The 26,999-nt window shown below is 38.0% G+C and overlaps 1 protein-coding gene across 2 annotated transcripts in view; it reads right to left on the bottom strand.

Annotated features, from left to right (window-relative positions):
• The window catches only part of CASR (calcium sensing receptor), an 83,754-nt gene extending 58,207 nt beyond the window's left edge, over nt 1–25,547 (bottom strand). For both annotated transcript variants that reach the window (XM_043997379.1, XM_043997380.1), the window contains exons 1-3: nt 25,363–25,547; nt 12,921–13,227; nt 9,979–10,866 (exon numbers count right to left, since the gene is read on the bottom strand). In XM_043997379.1, the coding sequence (XP_043853314.1) occupies nt 9,979–10,866; nt 12,921–13,227; nt 25,363–25,547 (1,380 nt within the window). The remainder of the gene's footprint in view (nt 1–9,978; nt 10,867–12,920; nt 13,228–25,362) is intronic.
• Nucleotides 25,548–26,999: the final 1,452 nt, after the last annotated feature.

Below are 26,999 nucleotides of genomic sequence, written 5' to 3'. Positions count from 1 at the left end.
ATTTGCTGATTTTGTTGTTTTCTGAGAAAACAAAATGCCCACAACCTTCTAGGTGAAAAAGAATGGACAAATGTTAACAGAATTTGCTACATAAAATACTAAAAAAAATTCCCCTCTTGGGGTTCTGAGTCTAGACATTTATGAAATGCTGTCTTCTCTTTATTTTTAAGTGAGAAAAAAAATCACCCAAGCTTCTTGTTCTAGAAAAAGAAACTTCCTTGGGGAAACATTCCCATTTTGTTGGTATTTCAGACATGGTGGCTAAAGACTATCTCTGCTTGTTATGCATTGTCTTCACAGCTTTATAGGTATAAATTAAATTCACAGTTAACCAGAAAATTCAGTTAACTAGCACATCCCATTCCCTGACCATGCCAACTAATGAAGATATTATTGTACCTTCAATTCCTTTCTACAAGAACTAATAAAAAACTCATTGCTCCCATATTAGTCACTCTAATGAGGCATTCAGCCAGAGGCAACAGAACAGAACCTCTTTGATTGATTGGGTTCTCTCTGTTCCTTGGAGAAACTAAGGCAGTGAGCACCAAAGTACAGAACAATATAAGGAGCATCTGGAAGAACTTTGCCTGACAAAACATCAGGGCACAGGAAGTGAGGAGAGAGGATGAGTCTCAAAACAACAAACCTTCTGGCTGTGACTGAGGACAGATTTACACCAGAAGACTCGAAGGAAGAATTGGAAATCTAGAATAAGGAGAGGACCCATAATTACTTGGGGATGGCATTTCCATAGGTATGAGAAAAAACAAACAAACAAACCTTAATTTAGAGCAATTAGAGAGGGGTGGCCTCCTGAATTAGAGAAAAATATGAAATGGAATGCTTTTTAAATTATTTTAAAACTACTTCCTAGGATCTCTCCAACTTGAATACAAGAAATTGCTTTGTAAAAGGCCATAGGATGATAAATGGTTAACAACTGACTAAGGAAAAAAATACTCTTAAATTTAATATTCATTAACATTTTCTCCATCACTTTCTTAAGTCTAGACAATTAACAAAACAATAAATCAAGCCCTGATTTATGGCATTAGCTCATTTCCGGGTGTAAATGCTCACTCTGAAAATTTGGAGCTGGTTCCAGCGTACTTGGGCCATAGGGAGACTTGCTCCAATAAGTAATAAGAATGATATATAGTATCATTGAAATATTTCACTGTTTTATATTTAAGTGAATGTTTATTCTCTTAAGTAGTTTGAATATCCTCCCTACCACCTTATTTAGGCCATTAAGTTGCTTACCAATATAATCGTATTTATATAATTACATTTATATATTATGTATTATATTCTATATTACATTCTATATATATATATATATATATATTTCAGCTCAAAGAAATTCTCACATCACTGCCAAATTATCACATTCTGAGTAATTGCCGTATTCCTTGTGTTTGCTTTTCTGACTGCTGACCCTTTCCCCCCAACAGCTATTTAGTGGTCTACTCTCACCCAGCCTCTTTCTTCTTTACCCACCGATTGATAGTTTTCCTTCAACTCCTTCCCATTTGTTGTTCGGTCGTGTCCAACTCTTTGTGACCCCTTTTTGAGTTTTCTTGGCAAACATACTAGAGGGGTTTGCCCTTTCCTTCTCCAACTTATGTTACAAATGTGGAAACTGAGGCTAAAGGGGTCCATGGCACATTTCTATAAAATGGTAAACCCTATGGTTCTGAAACACTTTCTTTTTTGAACTGGCCTCAAAGGGAAGAAAACCTGAGTTCAAATCATATCCATGACACATACTGGCTATGTGACCCTGGGTAAGTCACTTTACCTCTCAGTGCTGGAGGCAACTCCCCATAGGTTGCAGAGAAGGTGTTGATCTGTATTAGTAAGAGGGAGTTTCCTTACCCCAGCATCCCTATGCCAATGAAATCCCAAGTCCAGGCCCTGTCTTATGATGAACTTCACAAACATGAACATTTCAATATACAAAGAACAGAAAAGATAGTTGTATATGAAACTGAACTGCTATTACAAACTGTTTTTTTTAAATGTATATTAAATTTAACATAACCCTAAACATCACCCAGAAAGCTCATTTCCCTTTTGTCGACACTGAAGGAGTTGGACTAGAAGGCTTATTTAGGAAGCTGTCCAAATCTTCAGATGACCACAATGTCTCTAAGGTAATTTGTGGACTTTAAGTATTCAGGATGAGTTCTCAGGAGACTTTGGTTCCTCCTAGGTATTTTACCTGTAATTTGGGAAAGTTAATTATGGAGGTAGAAATTGAAATGACTTCAGCACTAAAAATAAACTCCCTCCTTTCCCCCTAGGTCATTGACCTACAGGAAATAATTAGTTGAAGGGCACATTAGTAAAAAGTAATTTAAATTAGTTCCCCTTTCTCCCTTTCTAGAAATAGAGAACATTCCACTCATTTATGAGTGTCTGGAACATAGCTGACATTGAATAAATGCTTGTTGACCTGACTTTTTAAAAAATAAATTTATTCATTTTATTATTTATTTATTATATTGATTTGACTTTTAAGAATTACAAATGGGAACAAAACTCTATTTAATAAATACAATAAATAATTAAAATATGCTTATGTCCTGTTTTAGGTCAGTGGAAGAGAGAAAGACAAGAAATGATCAGGATCCTGGGAAAACTACCTATATAGGGGACTTCATCTCCAATGTAGGCTGTTCTGATGTCAAATTGTCCCAATTCACTTGAATTTAGGAAATAGTTCACCTATTTGCGTCCAATTTGCAATATAACACTGCCTGCCAAGTCAGATTTGAAGGACTCTTAGACTGTAAAAGGCAAATCTATAATCTTAGTCAGGCCCTTACTCCTCCTCCTCCTCCTCCTTCTTTTTTGGCCAGGCAATGAGGGTTAAGTGACTTGCCGAGGGTCACACAGCTAGTAAGTGTCAAGTATCTGAGGTCAAATTTGAACTCAGGTCCTCCTGAATCCAGGGCCAGTGTTTTATCTACTACGCCACCTAGCTGCCCCAGGCTCTGACTTCTTTATGACCAAGAGTGGCTACCACCTAGGCTTAATGTTAAGATTAGTACCTCAGTTTGCCTTTTGAGGAGAGGGCCCAGCTGTGGTCTTTGACCTCAAATCAGCACTTGCTTGACAGCCTATTGTGGTTTCTCAAGTCCTGAAAAGGACTATTGACTACATACCTGTTTGTTTCATTATCTACCTAAGACTGATTTTCACCCAAGTTCTCTCTAACCCAGCTGCCCTTCTTGCTTGCTTCTGCTCTAGCCTGTACCTGACTGCCTTGGCCACCTGTGTCACCAAAGCCCACTGGGGTTCAGAATTCCCAGTACCACCATCATCTGGTTTGTATGATTAAGCATTGGGCCAGTTCCCCACTCAGAGTAGTCAGAATCACACCTATCTACCAGGCTTAATCACCAGTCTAATTCCTGCATTTCAGAGTTTAATATCTGCTAGCCATACAAGGATATTAACATGTTCATACCCTTTGACTCTGAGAACCCCAAAGACAAAAGAGAGAAAGATCCCATATATAATGAAATAGTCATAGTAGAACTCTTTGTGGTAGGAAAAAATTGAAAATAAAGTAGGTGTACACTAATTAGGAAGTGACAGAACAAATTTTGGCATATCAATGGAATGAAATATTATCATGCCATAAAAATGATAAATAAATATAAGAAATTTGAAGAAATGGGAAGACTTGCATGAACTGGTAATAATATAAGAATAATCAGAAAAACAATACACATGACTAAATTAAGTAAATGAAAAGAACACCAAGTAATATGTAATTTTAAAGACCAATTTTAGATTTGCAAAAGAGGTGAGAAAAAATGCTTCTCCTCTCTCCTTGTAGAGGATAGGAACTATGGGTATAGCTTTTCACATAGACTGTCAGATGTGATCTGCCTTGGTTCCAAGTGTTGTTTTTTTGGTTACAAGGGAAGGCTCACTTGGTGGATGTTTGTGGGAGGTGTAGTGAGGAAATTAATTTAGAAATGAATGTAATGTGTTCTGCTTTGTCCCAGAGGACAGAACTACGTGACATGGGGAATATTGCTAAGAGGTGATTAAGCTTGATAAGGTTGGGGAGGGAGGTGAGGGAGGAAGAACAAAACAAAACGTTAAAATTTAGAGCTTACAGAAAAATGAAAAGCGCTACCTTGAGAAATAGTGTATTATTCATCTTGTTGTGGCAAGGTTATAATGGTGTTTTTTGTTTTGTTTTTGTTTTTTGTTTTTTTAGGGTAGACTAAATGCCCATTAAAATGTCTTTTGACCCTGGAGGAAAAAAAACACATGAATGTAATGAAAAAATAGAAGGTATCAATACAACTTTGATTAAAAAAAAGTCCAACAGAGACAACATAACTAGACTTACCTAACCCATATGTGCAGAGACATAGATATACAGAGACAAAGGGGGAAAGATGTTTGGATAGGCATAGACACAGACTCATGAAGTAACATTTCCATCTTCTGGCCTTTTGTGGTATTGCTCTCAAAGACTTCAAACTAGGTGTGTTTACAGCAATAATAATAAATAGTAATCATCCCTTGCTACTCTCTCCAATCAATCAAAAACATTAAATACCTTCTATATGCCAGGTATAGTAGGCATTATGTTCTAGGTTCTGGAGACACAAAGACAAAATGAAATAAAGAGCTTACATCCTATCAATATGTCAAGTATCCCTGATTTCTGACTACAAGGGTCTTTAGAACATTGGCATTGTCAAGCCATCAGGGTCAGGTAGTGAGTCAGAAAGCATGGTCAAAAACTGTTTCTGCTGATCTTGGGCACAGTTTTCTTTCTTTTCTTTTCTTTTCTTTTTCTTTCTTTCTTTCTTTCTTTCTTTCTTTCTTTCTTTCTTTCTTTCTTTCTTTTTTTTTTGGTGAGGTAATTGGGGCTAAGTGACTTGCCCAGGGTCACATAGCAAGTAAGTGTCAAGGGTTTGAGGCCAGATTTGAACTGAGGTCCTCCTCAATCCAGGGCTGGTGCTCTATCCACTGTGCCACCTAGCTGCCCCTTGGGCACAGTTTTCATCAGAGTCCCCTTCTTACTGAAAATTGACTGACTCCTAAACAAATAATGATACTCATCATAATACTGCATTGACTAGTTATCACACTTCCCCCTCTAGCCAGGATTCCCTGGAACACCAGCTGGTGAACATCTAAAGACACCCAAAAGGAACATACCTGGGGCCTAAACTCATTTAACCTTATCTGGACCTCAGTTTTCTTATCTGTAAAATGAGGAAGATAGTGTCTAAGGCTTTTTCCAGCTCTAAACCTATGATTCAAAGATCTTGCCTCGAATAGTGAGTCATTTCTGCAAGCTAAAGGATTGCAATGTCTGGCTTTGTCCAAAGATGCACCAATCCCTGGCTACAGCAGTCTGGGCAGCAGCACAGAAATGATGAGCTGGCCCAACCCCAGCTGCTTTTACCAGTGGTGGCAGGAGAAGGGGTACCCCACCCTTTGCCTGCAGAGCACAGTACTCCCTGCATTTTCTCTGCCTCCACTTGGTTTCTTTCATCCAGTTAACAAGATGAGATGACACTGAGGGATGAATGAGGTCCACAGGCTAAAGTGCTCCATACCCGTCTAAGAACTCCTGTTCATTCCTCTACTTTCCTTTGATCCTTAGTACATACAGTGCCTGAGACATAGAAGGCACTTAACAAATGCTTATTGACTTGGCTTGAGGGAAAGAACAATGCTATTATTAGTGAGCCTGCATCTACTTCCAAAATGAGGGAAAGAAAGCCACCATAAACCCTTAGATGGATAGGATCATAGATCATAGGCCCATGGACCTAAACTGGAAGGAACCTCAGAGGCCAATTCGTCCAACTCCCTTATTTTGTTTAGTCATTTTTCAGTTGTGTCCAACTCTTTCTTGGCAAAGATACTAGAGTGGTTTGTCATTTCCTTCTCTAGCTCATTTTACAGGTGAGGAAACTGAGGTAAACAGGGTTAAGTGACATGCCCAGGATCACCCAGCTAGTAAGTTTCTGAGACTGGATTTGAACTCAGGAAGATGAGTTTTCCTGACTCTAGACCTGACACTCTACCCACTGTGCCACCTAGCTGCCCCTTTATTTTATAGATGAGGAAATGGAGGCACAGGGAGATTAAATGGTATCCAAGATTATGCAGACAGTAAGGGTCAAAGGCGGAATTTGAACCCAAGTCCTCTGACATCAGGGTCTGTACTCTTCCCAGTGTATCATTCTGCATAGAAAGTAAAAAGTACAACTTATGAATGATTCCCACTTTGACTCTCCTAACTTATTTCTTCAACTCCAATCCTGTGCTTGCAGTATATAGAAGGGACAGCGTCAATGCTCTAACCCAATATCAATCATCTCCCCCTTTTTACTGGCCATAAGTGCACCTCCATTCCCTCACATGTCGGATGCTAAGAGCATCTCCCCCAAAATTCTCTCTTACTCAGGCCTGGCTTTTGTTGCCAAATTCTGGCTGGTTACTGCACCTTTTCATTAGGCTAGCATGTGCAATCCTACTGGGGAAACGAGGAAGAGTTTTCTTGAATCAAATAATCCCCTGTGCTGGCTACCAGGTGGAACTATCATCCCAGGACAGCTTGGTTGCTAGATATAACATGAGAAGGAAGAAGGAAGGGGAAGCTGTAGAGAGAAGCCAAAGGGAGACATTATACAACTAGCCAATTTTACATGTGAATGGTTCTTAAGTCGGACCTTCATAACATAGAGCAGCGCCTGGACTATATGACTAAGGCAGCAAAGTAAACTAATCTATGTTAGGCAGACATTTTAACAACAGAGGTTAAAGCAAAAAAAGGTTTTATGGTTAATCATCCTTTAACTGGAACATTCCAGCTAATTGAAATTCTACTGTTGTACAAGCTAAGTACATGAGTATGGAAAGGGCTGCCCAGCAAAGTGGGGTGGGGTGATTCAAGAGGATGTGGGTCATCAGGAAAGAAGGAATTTGAAGCAGATTATGGATGAGGACTGGTGAAAGGGAGTCACGTATGAGGTGTGGGCAAAGGATGAGCAGATTTGATTGACTGGCCAGTAAAGAGGGGCCACCTTGTAACCTCTTCCTCAGCTCCATTTCTCTGCGATTGATCCTTAATGCCACTTGCAGAGTGGTTTTCTCTGTCCTTTGCTTTATCCATCCTTTCCCCACCACTCCATTCAGGACCTCTTCCCATTGCACTCTGGATCAGGTCTATTCTCTACTCAAAACTAACTCATTCTTTTCATCTCCTTTGATTCCTAGCCCACTCGCTCTGCTATTTTTAGACAGACTTGTTTAATGTCACTCTTTTCAGAGAATCACAGAAATAACATTCTTGTTGTTCAGTCGTTTCAGTCGTGTCTGACTCTTCATGACCCCATTTAGGGTTTTTTGGCCAAAGATATTAGAGTGGTTTGCCATTTCCTCCTTTTGCTAACTTTTCAGATGAGGAAACTGAGGCAAGTGAGGTTAAGTGGCTTGCTCAAGGTCACACAGCTACCAAATGTCTAAGACTGGATTTGAATTCAGGTCTTCCTTACCCCAGGCCTAGTGCTATTCACTGAATCACCTAAGCTGCCCTCAAACATTGTTAAAGATCATTTAGCCAGAGGATCTTAACCTGAAGTACATGAACTTGGTTTTTTAAATAAAAATATTTTGATAACTGTATTTCAACATTATTGGTTTCTTTGGTAATCCTATGTATTTTATACTTAAAAAACTTGATGTAGAGGTGCATATCTTGGTTTTCTTTTAACAGAATACCCTCAAGAAAAATACCTCAAAGCCTATGTAAATCACCACACACAAAGAAACAATAACAATAATAGCATTAAGGTTTACATGGGGGTTTGCATATATTATTTTACTTGGTCCTCACAGCAAACCTCTGAGGTAGGTGAAATTGTTCTCTCTCTTATACATGAGGAAACTGAGGTTAAGTGACCTTCCCACCATTAAACAGCTGACAAGTGTCTAAGGTGGGATTTGAACCCATGTTTTCCAGACTCTGAGTTCAGTCCACTATTCTGTACTCCCAGTATTTTCTCCTCCATGCCTGGAATGTTCTCCCTCCTTATCCCTGCCAACTGGCTTCCCTGGCTTCCTTTAAGTCTCAACTAAAATTCTATCTTTTACAGGAAAACTTCCTCAACCTCTTTTAATTATAATGCCTTCCCTCTTAATTATTTCCTATTTATCCTTTATGTAGCTTGTTGTCTCCCTCAGATTATGAGCTTCTTGGGGCCAGACATTATCTTTTTCCTTTTTCTTTTCTTTTCTTTTCTTTTTTTTTTTGGTGGGGCAATGAGGGTTAAGTGACTTGCCTAGGGTCACACAGCTAGTGTTAAGCGTCTGAGGCTGGATTTGAAGTCAGGTGCTCCCGAATCCAGGGCCAGTGCTTTATCCACTGCACCACCTAGCAGCACCTCAGGCATTATCTTTTGTCCTTTTTTTGTATCCCTAGCACTTAGCATAATACCTGGAATACAGTAGGTCCTTCATAAATGTTTAGTGACTGACTGGATGACAGGTTTGCCTTTCTACTGGAAGAGTTGGAAGAAACAAAAATGAGATGGTGATCAATATCTCTTTCTCCCTGCAGCGACCCTCCCCTTCAGCCCCATGTTTGGGCAACACTATACCTCACATTCAATAAACTAATCAATATCCATTCCATCCTCTAGGCTCAAGTCCTTGCCCCTAGTTGGCTAAGGCCTGTTTTCTCTGCCTTGGTGTAACCTACCATTATACCAAACCCTCTGTCATGTTCCACAATCTTGAGAAATTTGAATTCACTACTATAGATGACAGGTTTCCTTCTTTTCTCCCCATTTTCCACACCCCTCACCCCTAAACATTGGAACTACATGTCAGAAGTTTATCTTTGGTACTTTGTAGAATGTCTGCTCCTTCATTTGACCCCAGGACCTTTGAAAGCAGAACTAGTACACTTTTTACTATATCAGACACCTGCTGCTAGGGAGTAATAGCAACCAGTAGACATTTTTAGAAAATCTGATTTTCGTTCTTTGAAATTAATCTGAAGGCAGGAAGTATCTGGACCAAAGGCTCAAAGTTCTCCATCCTTCCATAGTTTAGTATATATCTCTCTACCTCAACAGTGTATCTTAATAAAATTGTGCCTGGGATTCAGTAAAGCAAACATTTACTTAGAGAAAATTAGCCTTAGCAAAAGAAACAAGAAAGTAAACTCTCTGAGGCCAAGTACATAATCTTATGAATTTGAGATCTTATACTAAAACCTATAATATGTAGCACAGTGCTAGGAATATAGTAAATGTTCATTCATCAAATATTTTTAAGATCCTATTATAATTGAGACAATGTAATAAATACTCATTGATTCAAAGTCAATCTCATACAATCCTAATAAAGTCAACCTAATATTTTTATTCTATTTATGGCAGGGATAATTACCATGGGATCCGTGAGCTTATTTTTAAAGAGATGTTGATAATGGTATTTCAATAGAATTGGTTTCCTTCTAATCCTTGTATTTTATTTTATGCATTTTAAAACATTATGCTTAGAAGGGGTCTATATGCTTTACCAGACTGACAAAAGGGTCCGTAACACAAAAAAAGGTTAAGAACTCTTGGTTTAAAGCATTACAAAAACATCTCTGTAGGCACTAACACAATTCCAGGACACTAAAAAACCTTTTAGAAACTAGACTCTGGCCATGTCTATATGTCAAAAACTGCCACAATGAAATATGGTGGTTTTAGCAAATATACTTCACTGGACAGTAGCTGATTGATTTACAGAAATTGGTTGTTGAGATGTCTTATACCTTAAGGAAGAAACAATTTGAAAATATGGGGTTCAGTCAGTGGTCTCACATGGGAATCACCTCTGTGAGATGTTCACATGACCTTAGCCCTCGGGGGGGGGGGCAAATTCTGACTTACACACACAGAGCTGAGTTTTATGCCGATTTCTTACCTGCCAAGCCTCGACCTTTTTTATATCTGCACAGGAACCATTGGTAAAGAGTCCCTTCCCAGGTGAACAGGTGTATATGTCCTGTAGGGCATGGGCAATGGAGTAGACAGCCAGGTATACATTGTAAGATATCCGTAAATGGGTGTAGTCCATATATGGTGTCTCAACACTGGTGATATTCTCATCCCCAGTACACAGAGGACGGAAAGTGGTGGTTGTGTTGTTAGGCCCACCCCTGCCCCCTTCTTCCCGACTCTTCAGAAAGGGGTCTAAAGATAGAGACCCTTTAGAACCTTCCTGGAGGTGACAGTTAAATGTCTCTTCCCAAAACTCCTTGGCAAAACCATTGTGAACTGACTTCTTGGGGTGTACCTTCTGAAGGAACTCCCTGAACCCTGGAATCTGTCCTGCCTTTAATGCAAACCCAATTGTGCCTCCGATAACGTGGAAGAACTCAGGCATGGCTATGAGTGAGGAGCTGGCCCAGGCCTCACTGGCCAACCATATCCTGCCTGTGATGTTACGACGGACAATCTCCTTGATGAGAGGTTCTAGGTCAGGGCCACTGGAGAAGACAACAATCACTTTGGCTGTGGAATTCTGGATGACCTCCACTACATGCTGTATCTCATCCTCATCAGAGTACTGGGAGATGAGCTCACTGAAGTTAATGCAGATGTCTCTCTCTTCTGCCTCTTCTCGGAACTTCTCAATCCCTGGCCGGCCATAGTCATCATCTGCGGCGATGGTGCCCACCCAATTCCAGCGGAAATACTCAATGATGTCTGCCATTGCAGTGGCCTGGTGCTCGTCATTGGGGATGGTCCGGAGGAAAGACTTGTACTGGTTTTTGTTGCTCAGGAGCCTACTGGATGATGCATAGCTGACCTGGGGCAAACAAACAAATGATAATCAAAAAAGGACACTAGATAAATGAACTGAAAATTCACTGTGATATCAACCAATCTAGTAGATAGGGTGATGGCCTTGATTTAAAATTAAACTCAGGGGTAGGATGAAAACCTATTTCATTGCAATGTGAACACTCAGGGCTGTTTTCTCTGGTCCACTTAAACTCCTAACATAAAAGTAGAAAATTTTCATTCAGTAAAGATGACAAAGAATTCTCCAAACCTTATGTACCCGGGCAGGTGAGAAAATGGATAAAAAAAATTAAGTGTGATAGCATATGGCTTCATAAGATCAGAGAGTTGGAGCTAGAAGGGACCTTAGAGGCCATTGAGTCAAACTCCCTCATTTTAAAGATAAGAAAACAAAGGCAAAGGGAGGTTAAGTGACTTGTCAAAGGCCACCTAGCTAGTAAATATACAAAGGTGAATTTGAACTCAGATCTTCCTGATTCTTTCCTCATAAGTTTCAAAATCCTCCCAGTTATACTCTTAGGGGCCTTTTCCTCAGCCCCAGAGTCAGGAAGACCTGAGTTCAAGTCCCACCTTTAATACATACTAGTAATGTGATTCTAGGCAAGTTGTTTAACCTTTCAGTACACAAATATTTCTGTAACTGGTGAAATTTTGGTCATTACAGAGGTGAATTTTTGAATAAGAAATAGTATCTTTTCTTAAGTCAATGGGATCAAACTGGTGGCAAAAGAAGGTAGAGAAAAAAGTCACATTCCTCTGTTCCTTCAGTACCCTTCCTCAACCACTTTTCTTGCTGGGGAGAGGAATTGGTCATTATTTGAACATTCCTTCTCCCCTCCCCCAACTTCCTTAGTGGAATCTGATGTCTAGCCTGCCCTGTCTGATCCTTGATTCTTCAAAAACACTTGAGATTGGGTGCACTTATTAACCAAGGGCTCCTGGAACACGTGGGATATTGGTACCACTTACTAGCCAATGAAGGTGTGTCTCTGGATTATGGATCTGAGAGTCCCCACAGGGGTCTAAACGCACCTTCTCATTCTCCCCAGCTACCTTCTCCACATGCCCTTCTGCCAATCTTTAGCCTGACCATTTAGATGCAATGCTCTTTTTAGTCATTTATATGAACTGCTACCCATTTATGACTAGACATCATTCAGCAGCATGTGGATGCTAGTTATTGTTAGATTACATTGTAAATTCCATGCGATTGCAATGCCACATTGCATCTGGATAGATTCTGTCTTCATAGTTTGCTGCCTAAAAAGCATGTTCATTTGAGATCATTTCATCTGGATTTGTAGGCATATATAAATGTATCATCCTGTACTTGTTGGGATATATAAACACAAGTCTTATGGGATGGGCATGCATGGTTGCTCTATCTTTATTGCCATTAGGACTATTCACATCAAGGAAATTCCAGAAGCACTGGACTCTTAGAGTTGCTACATAATAAAGGGTGAAGCCCTACCCAAGTAGGATCATGATAGAATCATAAATTTAGAGCTGGAAGGAACCTTCTAGGTCATCTAATCAAATCCTTCATTTTACTGACAAAGAAACTGAGGCTTAAATAGAGTAAATGACTTGCCCCAGATTACACAGTAATTAATGACAATAGCATGTTAGAGTTGGAAGATAAGTTTGTAGCTTAGTGTAATCACCATGATACGGGGCCCTAGCCAAGTCCTGAGTAGCTAGGTGGTGCAGTGGGTAGAAGTCTGGGCCTAGAGTCAGGAAGACTCCTCTCCCTGCATTCAGATCTGGCCTCAGACACTAGCTATGTGATCCAGGTCAAGTCCCTTAACCCTGTTTGCCTCGGTTTTCTCAACTGTAAAATGAGCTGAAGAAGGAAATGGTAAACCACTCCAGCATCTCTGCTGAGAAAACACTAAATAGGTTCATGAAGAAAGAGTCAGTCATGGCTTAACAACTGAGCCAAGTCCTCAGATGGCCCAAATACAGACATGTAGATAGTATGTCCCTAGCAAATATCTGATCATCAACTTTGCAGTGAACCATCTCCCAACAGAGCTACAGAAGAAGGCCCAGTACCTGAGGTATGTAGAACAGTCCCAGAAGGTTTGCCACGGCAGTGGATATGCCAGAGCCAGTTGCTCCAACCACCGCAATGGTGGAGGGGATGTGCTCAGAGCAATTGCAGAATTCATCCAGGTTCAAGGAATCAATCTTGTTCTGGGCAACAAAACTCAGCGTGGCTTCTAAGGCTTTGGAAACTGTGTTGCAGGTGTCAAAAATCCTGTATCCCAGAGTCATGTTGGGGAGAAGAGCAGGACTGCTGTTTATCTCCTCGATGGCAAAAATCATAGCTTGTAACCATCGAAACCCTCGAAAATTATACCTGATGTAAAGAAAAGAAGAAAGTCAATGTGGGGAATTTTCCTATCAGTATTTCAGTATAAAACTAGAGGTTAAACTCAAAGTATAGTGTTTATAATTATAATAGCTAAAATTTACATAGTACTTAAAGGTTTAGAAAGCATTTTACATCTATCATCCCATTTAGCTCCTCACAACAGCCCTGTGAGGTGGTTACTCTTATTATCCCATTTTAAAGATGAAGAAACTGAATCTGGGAGAGGTCAAACAACTTGCCCAGAGTCACATATCCTGTGGTTTTATAATATATGATCCACATGAGAAAGCATGTTTTAAGATGAGACTAATGTATTTTCCATCTAGTGTCACTTTAAAAGCAAAGAAACCAGAATTCTTTATGAAAAGAGTTAAACATAATAATCTTAACCATGATTATCAGACTCTATTAAAAGATAATAGTAATTATTTATTATCATTATTTAATATTAATTATAGTATTCAAAAGTAACACATATGGAACAAGGCAAGAAGCAGTAAACACAAGTTTGGTAACTTTTCCTTAGAATGTTAGATCTGTAAGAGTTCTGAAAGACCATATAATCCAACTTTCTTATTTTATAGATGAAGAAAAGAATTCCTAGAGGGGTGTTGTGATGTGTCCAAGGTCACAAAGCTCCAATCTTGACTCTTGCCCGTGTTCTTTCTACCATTCCATTCTACCTCAATAATACTTAGCCACAATCCACACTTTTATCCACAAACCATACCTAGAATACTCTTTTTAATGATAATAAATATTTTTATTTAAAGTTTTGAATTTCAAATTCTATCCCTGCTTCCCCCCCCCCTTTCCTCCCTCCCTGAAGTGGTAATCAGATATAGGTTATACATGTCCAATTTTGTAGAACATTTCCATATTAGTCATTTTATCTAAGAAAACTTGAATAAAAGAAAAAATGAAAGAAAAACACCATGCTTGTCTGTGTTCCATCAAAAACAATTCTTTCTTTGGAAGTGGATAGTATGGTTCATCATTAGTCCTTTGGGATTGTCTTAGATCAGTGTATTGCTGAGAATAGTTGTCAGCTCTTGTAACATTTTGAGAAACACTTAGCTTAGAGTAAAATTTGTGGGGCGTGGGGAGGGGGAGGGGTTGCACACAATTCCAGTGTTCCATGACTACCCTTGATCAAAGCCTCTGTAGCCTTTTATTCTAATGACTCCAGCACCCTCAACCACCATAAATTAGAGACAAGGTCCTGGTTCTTCCCTGCTCTCAGTTTCTGCTTTTTCATGTGTGGCAGAAGCTGAGGGAGACGTTCATCTCCAGTGAATCTCTATGTGAACCCCATGATTTCATTTTCCTAACAGGAGAAGGTTTCTTGAAACCTAACTATATAATTTCATTTGTGGAGAAGGCTCCCCACTTTCCTTTTGATTAAGTTAGCTGGAAACTTAAGTGAACTGAATTTTGAATACAGTTGTTGACAAAGAAAAGACTGAGAGTTACAAAAATCTCAGCTTATTCCAGAAACTTTTTTCAAAGGAAACCATATTAAAATTCTCATTTGAACAGAAAAAATAACAAAGTTTTTAGAGCAATAAGATACTTTTGTAACAAGATTGACAAAATTATCCCCCAATTGAATTGAATGATATATATATAATATTGATAAATTAATCTATGACATATATATCCAGATAACATTATATATTTGCATGTAAACAGTATAAGTACAATCTACATGTGTAATTTACATGTGCATATATGAGATATGCACATACACAATGTATGTATATATACTTGTATATTTTGTATGTTTATGTATGTATATTTACATATAATATTGTATATACATATAATATGTAATTATATGTGCCTTGCTTTTGATTGAAAAATTGTGATACATGATCCTTCAAAAGATATTCCTTTTATAAGCCTTATTACAAATAGAATCCCCTTTCTTGAAATGAAGATTATCCCCTAAATCCAAGATGTTTGGTTTCTGTACTTATTTCCTGGGTATGTCAGCAGGTGAGTTCTCTCCCCATAATTGTTCTTTTTTATTTTCCAGACACCACAGTGGGGGCTCAATATGTACTGTTGTTATTAGTAATAGAAAATGTTGATGAATGGTTGTTGTCCAAAGAAATCCCATGATTCTGCTTTTCACATCAGGGGTGTTGTGTGTGTGTGTGTGTGTGTGTGTGTGTGTGTGTGTGTGTGTGTGTGTATGCATGAGAGAGAGATAGAGAGACAGAGAGAGGGACAGAGACAGAGGGAGAGGGAGAGAGACAGAGACAGAGAGACAGAGAGAGAAAAACAGACAGAAAAATAGAGATAGAGACAGAAAGAGAGAAAGATAGATTGCAAAATAGAGCACGTAAGGAGGGGTTAAACCTGGAATTCAGGTCAAGCTAATGACTTTGGTGCATTATAAAGTGTTCTACAGAGAAAGAATCACATTTGGGAACAACTCTAGGAAGAGGCATGTGAGCTGAACATGTCCCAACATGACCATGTGACCTTAGGACACAGAGAGACTAATGATTAATTCTAATGAGATTCTGCCCCCAGGGTTTCTTGGGCATTGTTAATGGCTACATAATTTCTGTGTATTATATCATGGGACTCTACTTTGAATGCATAAATCATAGGTTTTATAAAGATGCCCACTGGCAGATAATCTCCCCCTGTGATAGGGCACTGAGCTCAGTTATAGTAGAGTACTAGTACCCTAGAATACTTTGGCTTTCAGGCATTCAAATGCCCTCTTAGAATTAATCTGTCTCCTGGTTGTGGTGTAACACAGGGCCTGATTATGGATTACACAAGAGAACTGTAAAAATTACAGTTCAACACATGAGTTCATGACAGCCTTCTCTGGAAGTACAGTGACCCCATATATCATCAACATTGGTAGTAGGGAATGGGAGAGAAATCCCAGAGTATTCCAGTTGAGCAGCCACAATCTCAGAGCTAGACAGGGGAAGAGGAACAAACAAGGCATTCTCTTTTGGGAGATTATGGCCTTTGGATCTTGGGTTTGTGAACAGGACCAGGGGATGCTTGTTCCTGGGTCCTATTTAGAGATTGTCATTGGTTGGAGCCTTAGGACTTTTAGACTCCTATGTCAGGTACCCAAATGCTCCTGAAGGACCCTGAGAAAGGTACAATTTCTAGGTAAGGAATAATTGCAAGGTTTTTTTATGTACATGGTTATACAAATAGATGACTAGTATACCCAATAACAAAACAGCTTGAAGCAGTGGATAGATAATCTAAATTCAAATAATCTAGGTTCAAATTCCACTTCTGACACTTACTAATAAGCAAGCTACGATCTCTCTAGGGCCTAGTCTTCTCATCTATAAAATAGGCATAATAATAACTTACATAGCTGCTGAGAGCTACTGTGAAGGCATAATGCACTTTGTAAAATTTAAAACACAATAAAAATGCCAGTTATTATAACCAATAAAATTACCCATACAACGAAGTTATTTTGTAAATTGTCATATTTGGCTTGAGTTAAAATGTTCCTAAGGTAATCAATATATATAGATTACTGTGTATTTCATAAATATAAGCTTGTTTCCAAGAGGAAATCTGTGCCTTTATAAAACTTAATGGATGTAATCTACAAGGGGGCATGATCCTTAAGTGTAAAAAAGTCACTGTATTTAAAAAATTAATAAAGGATATGGAGGCAAGAGTCTTGCTAAGAATTCTGGTAGTGAAGTTGAATATCCCTGGCAGAATGCAAGTACTGGTACTGGTGAAAATTAGTACTTAAAAGCACATTGAATAATTGAAGGTTTTTTTTGAAGTAAAACCAAAAGAAAATAAAAATATTCTGATAAACAACACTTAACTACATCTCTGTATATAGTCTCTATTTAAATGAAATCCAAATTTCATGAGGCAATTTTGATATTTCATCATGTTCCTTAAAATGGGTAAATTTCCCTTTGGGGGAAATATCCTTGATCTTTAGTCTCTGTGAGAAACATGGAATGTCTATACTCAAAAGGATGTTAGAGAGATTTTCTAATTCTTCAGTATGGCTGACAAGTGCCAATCCAGGATAAGGGAGAACTTCCTGCCTTCTAAAGAGGTGGGAAAATTTCTGTCATCTCCAAATTTTACAAGCATGACATCTATGTCATGTGACCAAAATATTTAACATGACAAGCCTGATCTTTGGGGCATGCTACTAGAGACATTCCTCTGAGGCAATGTTTCTCAAACTTTTGGTTTCAAGACTGCTTTATTTTATTTTAAAAATGATGATCCCAAAGAGCTTTTATTTCTATTGGTTACATCTGTTGATTTTTACTACACTGGACATTAAAATGTCGTAATCCAGTCCTAAAGGACTATTGATGAAACACACTATCCACCTCCAAAGTGTAAGGAATTAATTGTGATTTGGGGTTTCCATAAAAGAACAGAGAAATGATGGGAGATGAGCATTCCCACACTTGAACAATATGTGTGTGTGTGTGTGTGTGTGTGTGTGTGTGTATCCCATGAAAGAACTGATTTTGATGGAATACAGAATGAAGCATACTATTTTTCATTTTCTTTCATTTTTTCTTTTAATCAAGTTTTCTTATACAAAATGACAAATATGGTAATGTTTTACATAATCATACATGTATAACCCATATTTGATTGTTTGCCACTTCAGGGAGGGAGGCAGGGAGAGAGGGAAAAAGAGATAAAAATTGGAGCCCCAAACTATAAATAAAAATGTTTATTATTAAAAAATTTAAATGTCCTAATCTTATTATAAAAGTCATTTTGACCTCAGAGACTGACCCCCTGAAAGGGTCATAGGACTCCCAAGAGTCCCCCTAACCACACTCTGAGAACCATTGCTTCAAGACAACACTGATCCACTAATGACCATTATATGGGTTCAGTGTGGCATTAGAATAGCAATGGACTTGGAGTCAGAAGAACTGGGTTTGAATTTTGCTGCAAATCTTTATTAGCTATGTAAGTTACAACATCAGTGGCGTTGTTTCCTTATCTATAAAATGGTCACAATAATGCTTATACTACTTATATTACTACTAATACTAATTTATAACTAATTTATACTAATAATTAACTTGTTAATAATGAATGTATATTAATACTTATATAAATGCTGCTTATATTACTTCTCTAAGCACATCTCTAAGATGGTAAGTTACAGAAAAGTTGCTGATGAAAAAGGGAGCTTCCTCATTCAGGATTTCCCTATATCACTGAAATTTCCTACTACTTACCCTCCAGAACTACTGTAAGGAAAGTACTTTGTAAACCTTAAAGTGCAATATAAATATGAGGTAATTATTTATCATACTATTGTCTGGCCTCTCCATTTTATCTATAAGGGCAGTATGAGAGACTCTGTTAGATACTTTGCTGAAATCGTTGCCTATATTATAGAACATCTGCAATATTCTGGACTACCTGATAATTATGCTATCAAAAAAGCAATGAGTTTTTCTGGAATGACCCATTCTTAGTGAAACATAGAAGCCATTAGTAATCACCAATTCCTTTTTTAAATGCTCACGAATTGTCCTTTTAATATACACCGCAGACTTGAGGAAAGAATTGGAATCAGTTTTCTAGCTTCTACTTTGTTACTCTTCCCTTTTTTTTGAAAATTAGGACAGTCATAGTGATATCAATACATTTGCCCCACAAAGAGATCAAAGAAAGAGGAAAAGGAATCATATGTGTCAAAATATTTATTGTAACTTTTTATTGGAGCAAAGAACTGGAAACAAGGGGGGTGTATATCAACTGGGGAAGGACTGAATAAATTATGATGTCAAAGTAATAGAAACTATTATGAGTTAAGAAATTATTAAAGGAACAGTTTCAGAGAAACCTGGGAAAACTTATATGAACTGATGCAGAATAAAGTGATCAGAAGCACAAGAACAATTTATATAATAACATTATAAGCACAAATGATTTTGAAAGACTTAAGAACACCGAACAATGCAATGATTCCAGAGAACTGATGATAAAAAATGCTACCCATCTCCTGACAGAGAAGTGATAGACTACATATGTAGAATAAGACATATTTTGGACAATATGGAAATTTGTTTTGCTTGACTATACATATTTATTACAAAACATTTCAGTTTGGGGGGTAGGATGAGAAGAAAAGAAATACTTGTTAATTGAAAATGATTATTATAGAAAGATATGCAGGACATATTCCCTTTTCAATAAATAAGAGACACAAGAATGTTCTCAATACTTAGTTGTGCGACTGAAGATGTGGGCCTGCTGAAGAAAGTTGCCTGTAAAAACTTGAGTATTTTCTTCTCATATTTTCATCTATGATACTACTGTTACGAACACATGGGATTCTTATAGTTATTTTAGAGAGATGGAAAAGCAGGCTTATGAGTAATTGCTACCTTTCATCCCTTTAAGGGCTAAAAGCACCACTGATAATATTTTTCTCTTAGAGATAGCTTGAAAAACCTCTCCCCAAGTGCCTTTAAAATTGTGTTATTTCCTGCAAAGGTTTCTTCTGTATTTGGCCAGACCCAGTGTCCCTTCCTAATTTCCTCTCATATCAGGTGATTTACACTAAGGGGTTAGAATCCATATGTGGTAGTTGCACTGTGGGCAATGATGAAGTGAGTATATATAAAAATCTCAGCAGATTCCAGAAGAAATTTTGTTCCACAGATTTCACATCTTTGTGTGTTATCTTTATTTTTTTTGGTCCAGTTTCACCTACAAATATTCTCAAGTATTTGATATGGATTAGCTGAGTGTCAAAGTAAGTATTGTTAGACTTGTTTATTTCTTCCCCAATTTTTTGCTATTTTCTGAGACAGAACTTCTCATGATATGCTCCTCTGTAATGCTTTGCAAATGGGTTTCAAATCATGGTTCCTGACACCATAACTCTCAGTAGGCAAAGGCAATTAAGTATTTGTTGGCTGAGGTGGTTTTATCTGGACTATTCTGCAATGGTTAAACTCCTCTAGGACATGGTGATGGAGGAAATTCTTTATTTTTGAGCATTTCCCATTCCCCACCCCCCTCCACCACCACCAAAAGTAGAAACTTCCAATAGTCAGGAGGGAACTGCTATATTCACATACAGTGTTTTATAATAGCTGACATTTATGCAGTGTTTTATGGTTTCTAAAGTGCTTTACATATCTCATTTGAGGCTCACAACAATCATATGAAGTAGGTACTACAGGGTACTAATTTTCTTTTCCAGACGAGGAAACTAAGGCTTATAATCATAAGGGGACATACTCATGACTGCCCAGCTGGTTAATTTAAGAGGTGAGATTTGGACCCAATCTTTCTGACTCCAGGTCCAGCACTCTACCACTATGATGTATTTATCTTATTTCTATCTAATATGCTTTTACTTTTATTTTTGCATATTCAATGTCTTCCTACTGAATTTTCATCCTTTCTTCCAATTTGGTATTTAATTTTTCTTTTCTTTTTTCTTTTCTTTCTTTTCTTTATCTATCTATTTATTTGTTCATTTATTTATTCATTTATTCACTTATTTGTTTACTTATTAATTTATTTATGTATTTATCTATTTATTTGTTTGTTTATTTATGGTATTTAAATTGACCTTTGTTATTGCTGTTTAGTCATATCCAACTCTTCATGACCTCATTTGGGATTTTCTTGGCAGAGATACAGGAGTGGTTTGCCATTTCCTTCTCCACCTCATTTTACAGATAAGGAAATTGAGGCAAACAGGGTTAAGTAATTTGCCTAGGGTTACATTTGAACTCAGGAAGAGTCTTCCTGACTCTTAGGTGCTACTACTCTATCCACTTCACCAGCTGACTCCAAAGCCAGTGCTTTTTGTATTCTACCACACTTAGGTAGAAGGCTCATTGTCTGGGGCTGGGTTTTCATGCTTTCTAGGTATGAGAACTTGCCAAAACTCAAACTCTTCTGGCATGGTCTACAAAAACTCAGGGTTACTGCCATGCTAAAGAGAGGCATCAAACTGAGGTTCCTGTGAAGACATTTCGTTCAATCCCCATCTTTTTACTGATGAGGCTTCTAGCACATACATGACATCTAGCTCATCTCTCTCACTTTACATATGAAGAAACTGGGTTCCAGAGAAGTTAAGTAGGACTTCAGTATACATACTGACTCTCTCAAACACTGTAACAACTAAGTTCCTCAACCAACTCATTTTCCATGGCCTACTTTCCCACCCTACATCAGTCACACACAAAGATGGTCATATACTTAATCTTGCCCTCATTCACAAGGGTCCCATGCTCATGTTCAAGAATTCCTAAATCCCCTTATCTACCTATAATCTATTGGTTTTTCACCTCTCCCTCTGCCTTCCCTATTCTTTATCTGTACCATGACTTCTAATCCTTGAATCCTCAATTCTTTCCCAGGCCATCTTCCCTATACCTATATTCTTTCCCCTTTTCCCCATTCTGATACCTTTGTGAACAAATTTGACTCTACACTATGCCTTGTCAAGACTCTGCCTTGAAAAAAAAAGACTCTGCCTTGGATCACTCCCACCATTCATCTCCTTGGCTCCTACACACATATTGCTGAATGAAGGTTAGAGAAAATCATGCAACTCTTCTGACTGGGTCCATTACAAATTTATGTTACACAACCTTACCTGGACCCTTATGGCTGCTAAGCAATCCTTCTCTACTTACCTTATCAACTCAGCATTCCACCCTCCAAACCTTTTCATCTCTCCCCAAGCCTCCTTCTTCCCCTACTCTCTCAGATAAGAACCTTGCCTCATATTGAGGCCATTCATTATGGTTTGTTTTGTTTTGTTTTTGCAGGGCAGTGAGGGTTAAGTGACTTGCCCAGGGTCACACAGCTAGTTAAGTGTCAAGTGTCTGAGGCTGGATTTGAACTTAGGTCCTCCTGAATCCAAGGCCAGTGCTTTATCCACTGCACCACCTAGCTGCCCCAGAAGAGGCCATTCATTATGAACTGTCTCTTTTCTCCTCTTCCTCATTCTCACACCTTGACTACTGCAATAATCTGCTGGTGGTTATGCCTGCCTCAAATCTCTCCTTCCTCAAATCCATCCTCCATTGAGCCACTAAAGTGCAGGTCTGGCCATGTCATTCTCCTACTTGATAAACTCCCGTGACTCCCTGTTGCCTCCAGAATCACATATAAAATCCAATTCATGGCTTTCAAAGCTCTTTATAAACCAGCCCCCTCCTACCTTTACAGTCCTCTTATGCCTTACTCCCCACCATGTACTCTGATTCTGTGACATTGGTCTCCTCTTTGGTCCACCAATAAGACACTCTCTCATCATTTTCCTTGGATGTCCTCCAAGTTCTTCCTTCTCAACCATGCTTACTGGCTTCCCTGGTCCTTTCAAGACCCAGCTAAAATCCCACTTTCCATAGGAAACCTTTTCCAACCCCTCTTAATTCTACTGCCTCCATGCTGTTAATTATTTCCTATTTATCTTGTATATAGCTTGTTTGTATATATTTGTTTGTTGCTTCCCACATTAGACTGTGCGCTCCTTTACAGCAAGGACTGGCTTTTACCTCTTTTTGTATCAGTGTGCCCAGCACATGCTAAGTGATTACTAAATGTTTATTGATTGATTTATTGCCCAGGATGACACTAGTGACCATGATGAATCCATGAACAAAATTCAGATGTCCATATTTCTAGTCTATTTTTTCTATTATCATAATACCGGAGCAGAGATAGATCCAGAGTTCTGATTTATATATCTGGGCCTTTTTCACATATGCTTACTTAGCAGCTCCCATAATGGGCAATTTCTTGCTGGCATCAGGACTTGAAAGAAGCCCCAAAATAGCAACAGAACTCTAGGATTGGAAGGGACCTCTCCCCTGACATTCTTGTGCTAACATTAAGATTTTATAGATTAATGGAAAACTGCTAAAATAATGAAATGGATAAAATAAAGCAGATAAAAATAGAAAGGAAAAAAGTTCCATTGGCAAAAAAAAAAACTGTGCAGGAAAGCTGAAAATTCCCAAGGCATATAAATAAGTCTAAGGTAAAAACTTTAGGTTCATTTATATATGTATATGTGTGTATATACATGTATATACATACACATATACATGCAACATATACATTGTGTATACATACATACACATACAAGGTATTTATATATTGGCACATAAATTTATACATAGGGCATGTCTATATAGGTACATATGCATATAGGGTATTTATATATTTGTATGTAATTTTTAATATAGGGCATGTATGTGTGTGTATATATATGTAAATTTATAGGTAGGTATGGCTATCAACTTATTTATGTATATTATATAGAGTATTTATATCTGGGCATGTAAGTTTATATATAGTGTGTGCATATTTGGGTAGATATGTATGTAGGGTATTTATATGTGGATATCTAAATTTATATATAGGATATATAAATGGGCTGTATGGATAAAATGAAAGGGGTAAAATATAATTGGGAAAAACAAGTACAGGAGCTGAAATGTAAATATGAATGGTCTGATTTGTAGGAAAAATGTGTAAAGAAATAGCTCAGGGATGAAACACAAATATCCAAAGCCATGAATATATTTACAAGGAACAAAAAATAAAAATGGGAAAAATGCCTTTTCAGCACATCAAGTATATGAGAAAATGAAGTGTCACTCCAGAAATGTAAGATGACTCAGGAAAGGCAGAAATTCTTAAGTTTGTTTCCTTGTTTGTTTTTAAATATATCGAGTACAAGGGGCAGCTAGGTGGCACAGTGGATAGAACACCGGCCCTGGGTCAGGAGGACCTGAGTTCAAATCCAGCCTCAGACACTTAACACTTACTAGTTGTGTGACCCTGGGCAAGTCACTTAACCCCAATTGCCTCACTAAAAAATAAAATAATATAAATATAAATATAAATATATCGAGTACAGAATATATGGGAAAACATAAAAGAGTTACTGAATGGACTAGAAAGATAGAAAGATGGCAAACAGTGGGCATAAGAGAAAGGAAATGTGGCTTCTAGCCCTGGTTTTTCCACTAGGTTTGACTTTGGGTTCACTTCTGTGAACCTCATCCTTCTCATTTATAGAACAAACTACAGAGCTACTGTACTGAATTATCTCTAAGGACCTTTCCAGCTCCAATATCATATTCTCATAAATTTGAGTTAGAAAAGAAGAAATGACCTTTCTTTGTCAAACTCATATCAAGACTTAACTAGCAGGGCAGCTAGGTGGCGCAGTGGATAAAGCACCAGCCCTGGATTCAGGAGGACCTGAGTTTAAATCTGCCCTCAGAGACTTGACACTTACTAGCTGTGTGATCTTGGACAAGTCACTTAACCCTCATTGCCTGGACCCCCCAAAAGAAGACAAGTAGAAAAGTATTTTGTGAAAGCTATACATTGTTGTTGCTGTTGTTGTTTGTCCTTTGTTTTTGAGGAGGACCAATGACATGATGTTGGGGTGAGGGTATGGTGTGTTTGACTGTGGCTCATATATCCAATATGAGGTTGAAAGAGTTTATCACAGGTTGGGCACATATCTATTATTCTTCATGCTACATTGTGCATAGTGAATTATCATATGACACATGCATATTCATCAGTCATTTTTGAAATAATATAGAAAAGCCATGAGGTCCTGTGCATCTGTGGTTGGAAAAGATTTTCTCCAATACCCCATCTCATGTAATCTCAAATATCAATGGTTCCTTATTTTTGTTTATTTCATGAGCCCATTTAAACAACAAAAATGTGTTGGGAGCCCTCAGGGTAGTTTAATATACTATTCATATTGTTTTAAATGTATTCATTTGGTACTCACAATAATTACATTTATTACTTTTATTCTCCTAAACTCTAAATCACTGCAGAAACAAACCTATATATGTGTTTGTTGTCACAGAGGAAAAGTATATTTATAATATAATCGGGCAATTATTTACTACTTAAAGAGCCATTAAAGAATTTTTAGCATGAGCCTCTTAGACAGCCATTATAAGCTCAGAACCACTAAAGAGAAACCACTGCCATATACCATGCAGCCTTCCTGGATTTCTCTCCATCTGCATCCCCAACCCAGTAAGAGTAAATGAGACTCTGAGTGTCTGGGACTTGGCTTCTTTCTCTTACCTGATACATTCCACTGACTCAGGCCTTGACTTTAGATCCTGATCTTTAGCTGCTACTCCAAAATGAATTGGAAAGAGTCCTCCAAGAATAATATCCCCCTTCTTCTGCGCTCTTTGGTCAGGGCCATAGGCAGAAGTGTTCCAGGTGAATGCCAAGAGGATCAAGCAACATCTGTAATGGGTCATTGTTTCTCTTTTCTCCAGGAGGGAGAAAAAAGGGTGCAAGGACATAAAGGGTATCCTGAGAACCTTTCACTCTCTGCTTTGAGGGCACATGTCTACAGTGAAATTAACAACAGAACAGTGGTCTCCATGTTGGTGCTTTGCATGCTATCTTCTCCATTATAGATTGTTTAAATTCTTCAGAATCAAGATCATGTAGAGAACATCTGTCATGCTTCTGAAAAAGAAAGATAAAAAGTGACAACCATAGCAAAATCCTCATTTAGTTGTCATGTCTATTTTTAGTATTTTTCCCCTTTTTTTGTCCTTCCCTCTACCCAGGCTTGAAGATATCTTTTTCCTTTCATTCATTGTTTTGTAATGAAAATGGTCATCTATTGGACACCAGGATTCTATAGAAATTAGAGGGTAAAAAAAAATATATATATATATATATATATATATATTTAGTGAGGCAATTGGGGTTAAGTGACTTGCCCAGAGTCACACAGCTACTGAGTGTTAAGTGTCTGAGGCCGGACTTAAACTCAGGTACTCCTGACTCCAGGGCCAGTGCTCTATCCATTGTACCATCTAGCTGCCCGGGTAATAATATTTTTAAAAGACTATATTCACTCATTCATTCAAACATTTTTTCCAAGAATTTACTATGTGCAATACATTGTACTAGGCCTTGAGGGAGATATAAAGATCAATAAAATATGGCCAAGGCCCTCAAGAAGAATACCAGATAGTAGAATACAATCAATCAGTAAGAATTTATGAGGTTCCTAATATGTTCCAGTCATTATTCTAGATCCTGGGTATACAAAGAAAAAATAAAATGGTTCCTGCCTTTAAGAAGCTTATATTCTATTGGGGAAAACAGTATGTTAAAAGGAAAAGGAGATATAGGACACATACAAAATATAATGTAACTAATATTTTGAAGGAGGCTAGTGGGAAAATTAAGAAAAGCCTTCTATAGGAAGTGGTACTAGAGCCGAGCTTTGAAGGAAACTAGGGATTCTTAGAGATGAAGGTGAGAAGGAAGTATATTCTTCATATACAGATAAATATAATGACATAGGATAAATGAGTAACAAAAATATAAAGTGCTATAATATCTACCAAGTCTTACTTTCATCCCTCATCATGGTACTGAGATGACCCTGGATTTTTCAAGAGCTATAGTGGACCACTATCCATGCTGGAAAAGATTTGAATATGGACCTAGCTATAGACTGCCTTTGAATATTCTAAGGACCAATTTAGCTGAGTGTGGAGTGACTCATCACCTGTATTCTGGCCACTTGGTGATGAATACTAGAAACAAAGAAAATTTGCTGTTAGTTCCGGGTATCCCCCTTCTGCTTTTTCATGGTGGTAAAGTAGAGGAAAGGAGGGCAGAGGATTCTAAGAATTACATAATTATACAATTTTAGATCACCTTAGTAGATAGAGCACCAGCCCTGG

The sequence above is a fragment of the Dromiciops gliroides genome, chromosome 3 (assembly GCF_019393635.1).
Source record: "Dromiciops gliroides isolate mDroGli1 chromosome 3, mDroGli1.pri, whole genome shotgun sequence".
Taxonomy (NCBI): domain Eukaryota; kingdom Metazoa; phylum Chordata; class Mammalia; order Microbiotheria; family Microbiotheriidae; genus Dromiciops; species Dromiciops gliroides.
This window is presented reverse-complemented; position numbering and strand designations above follow the sequence as displayed.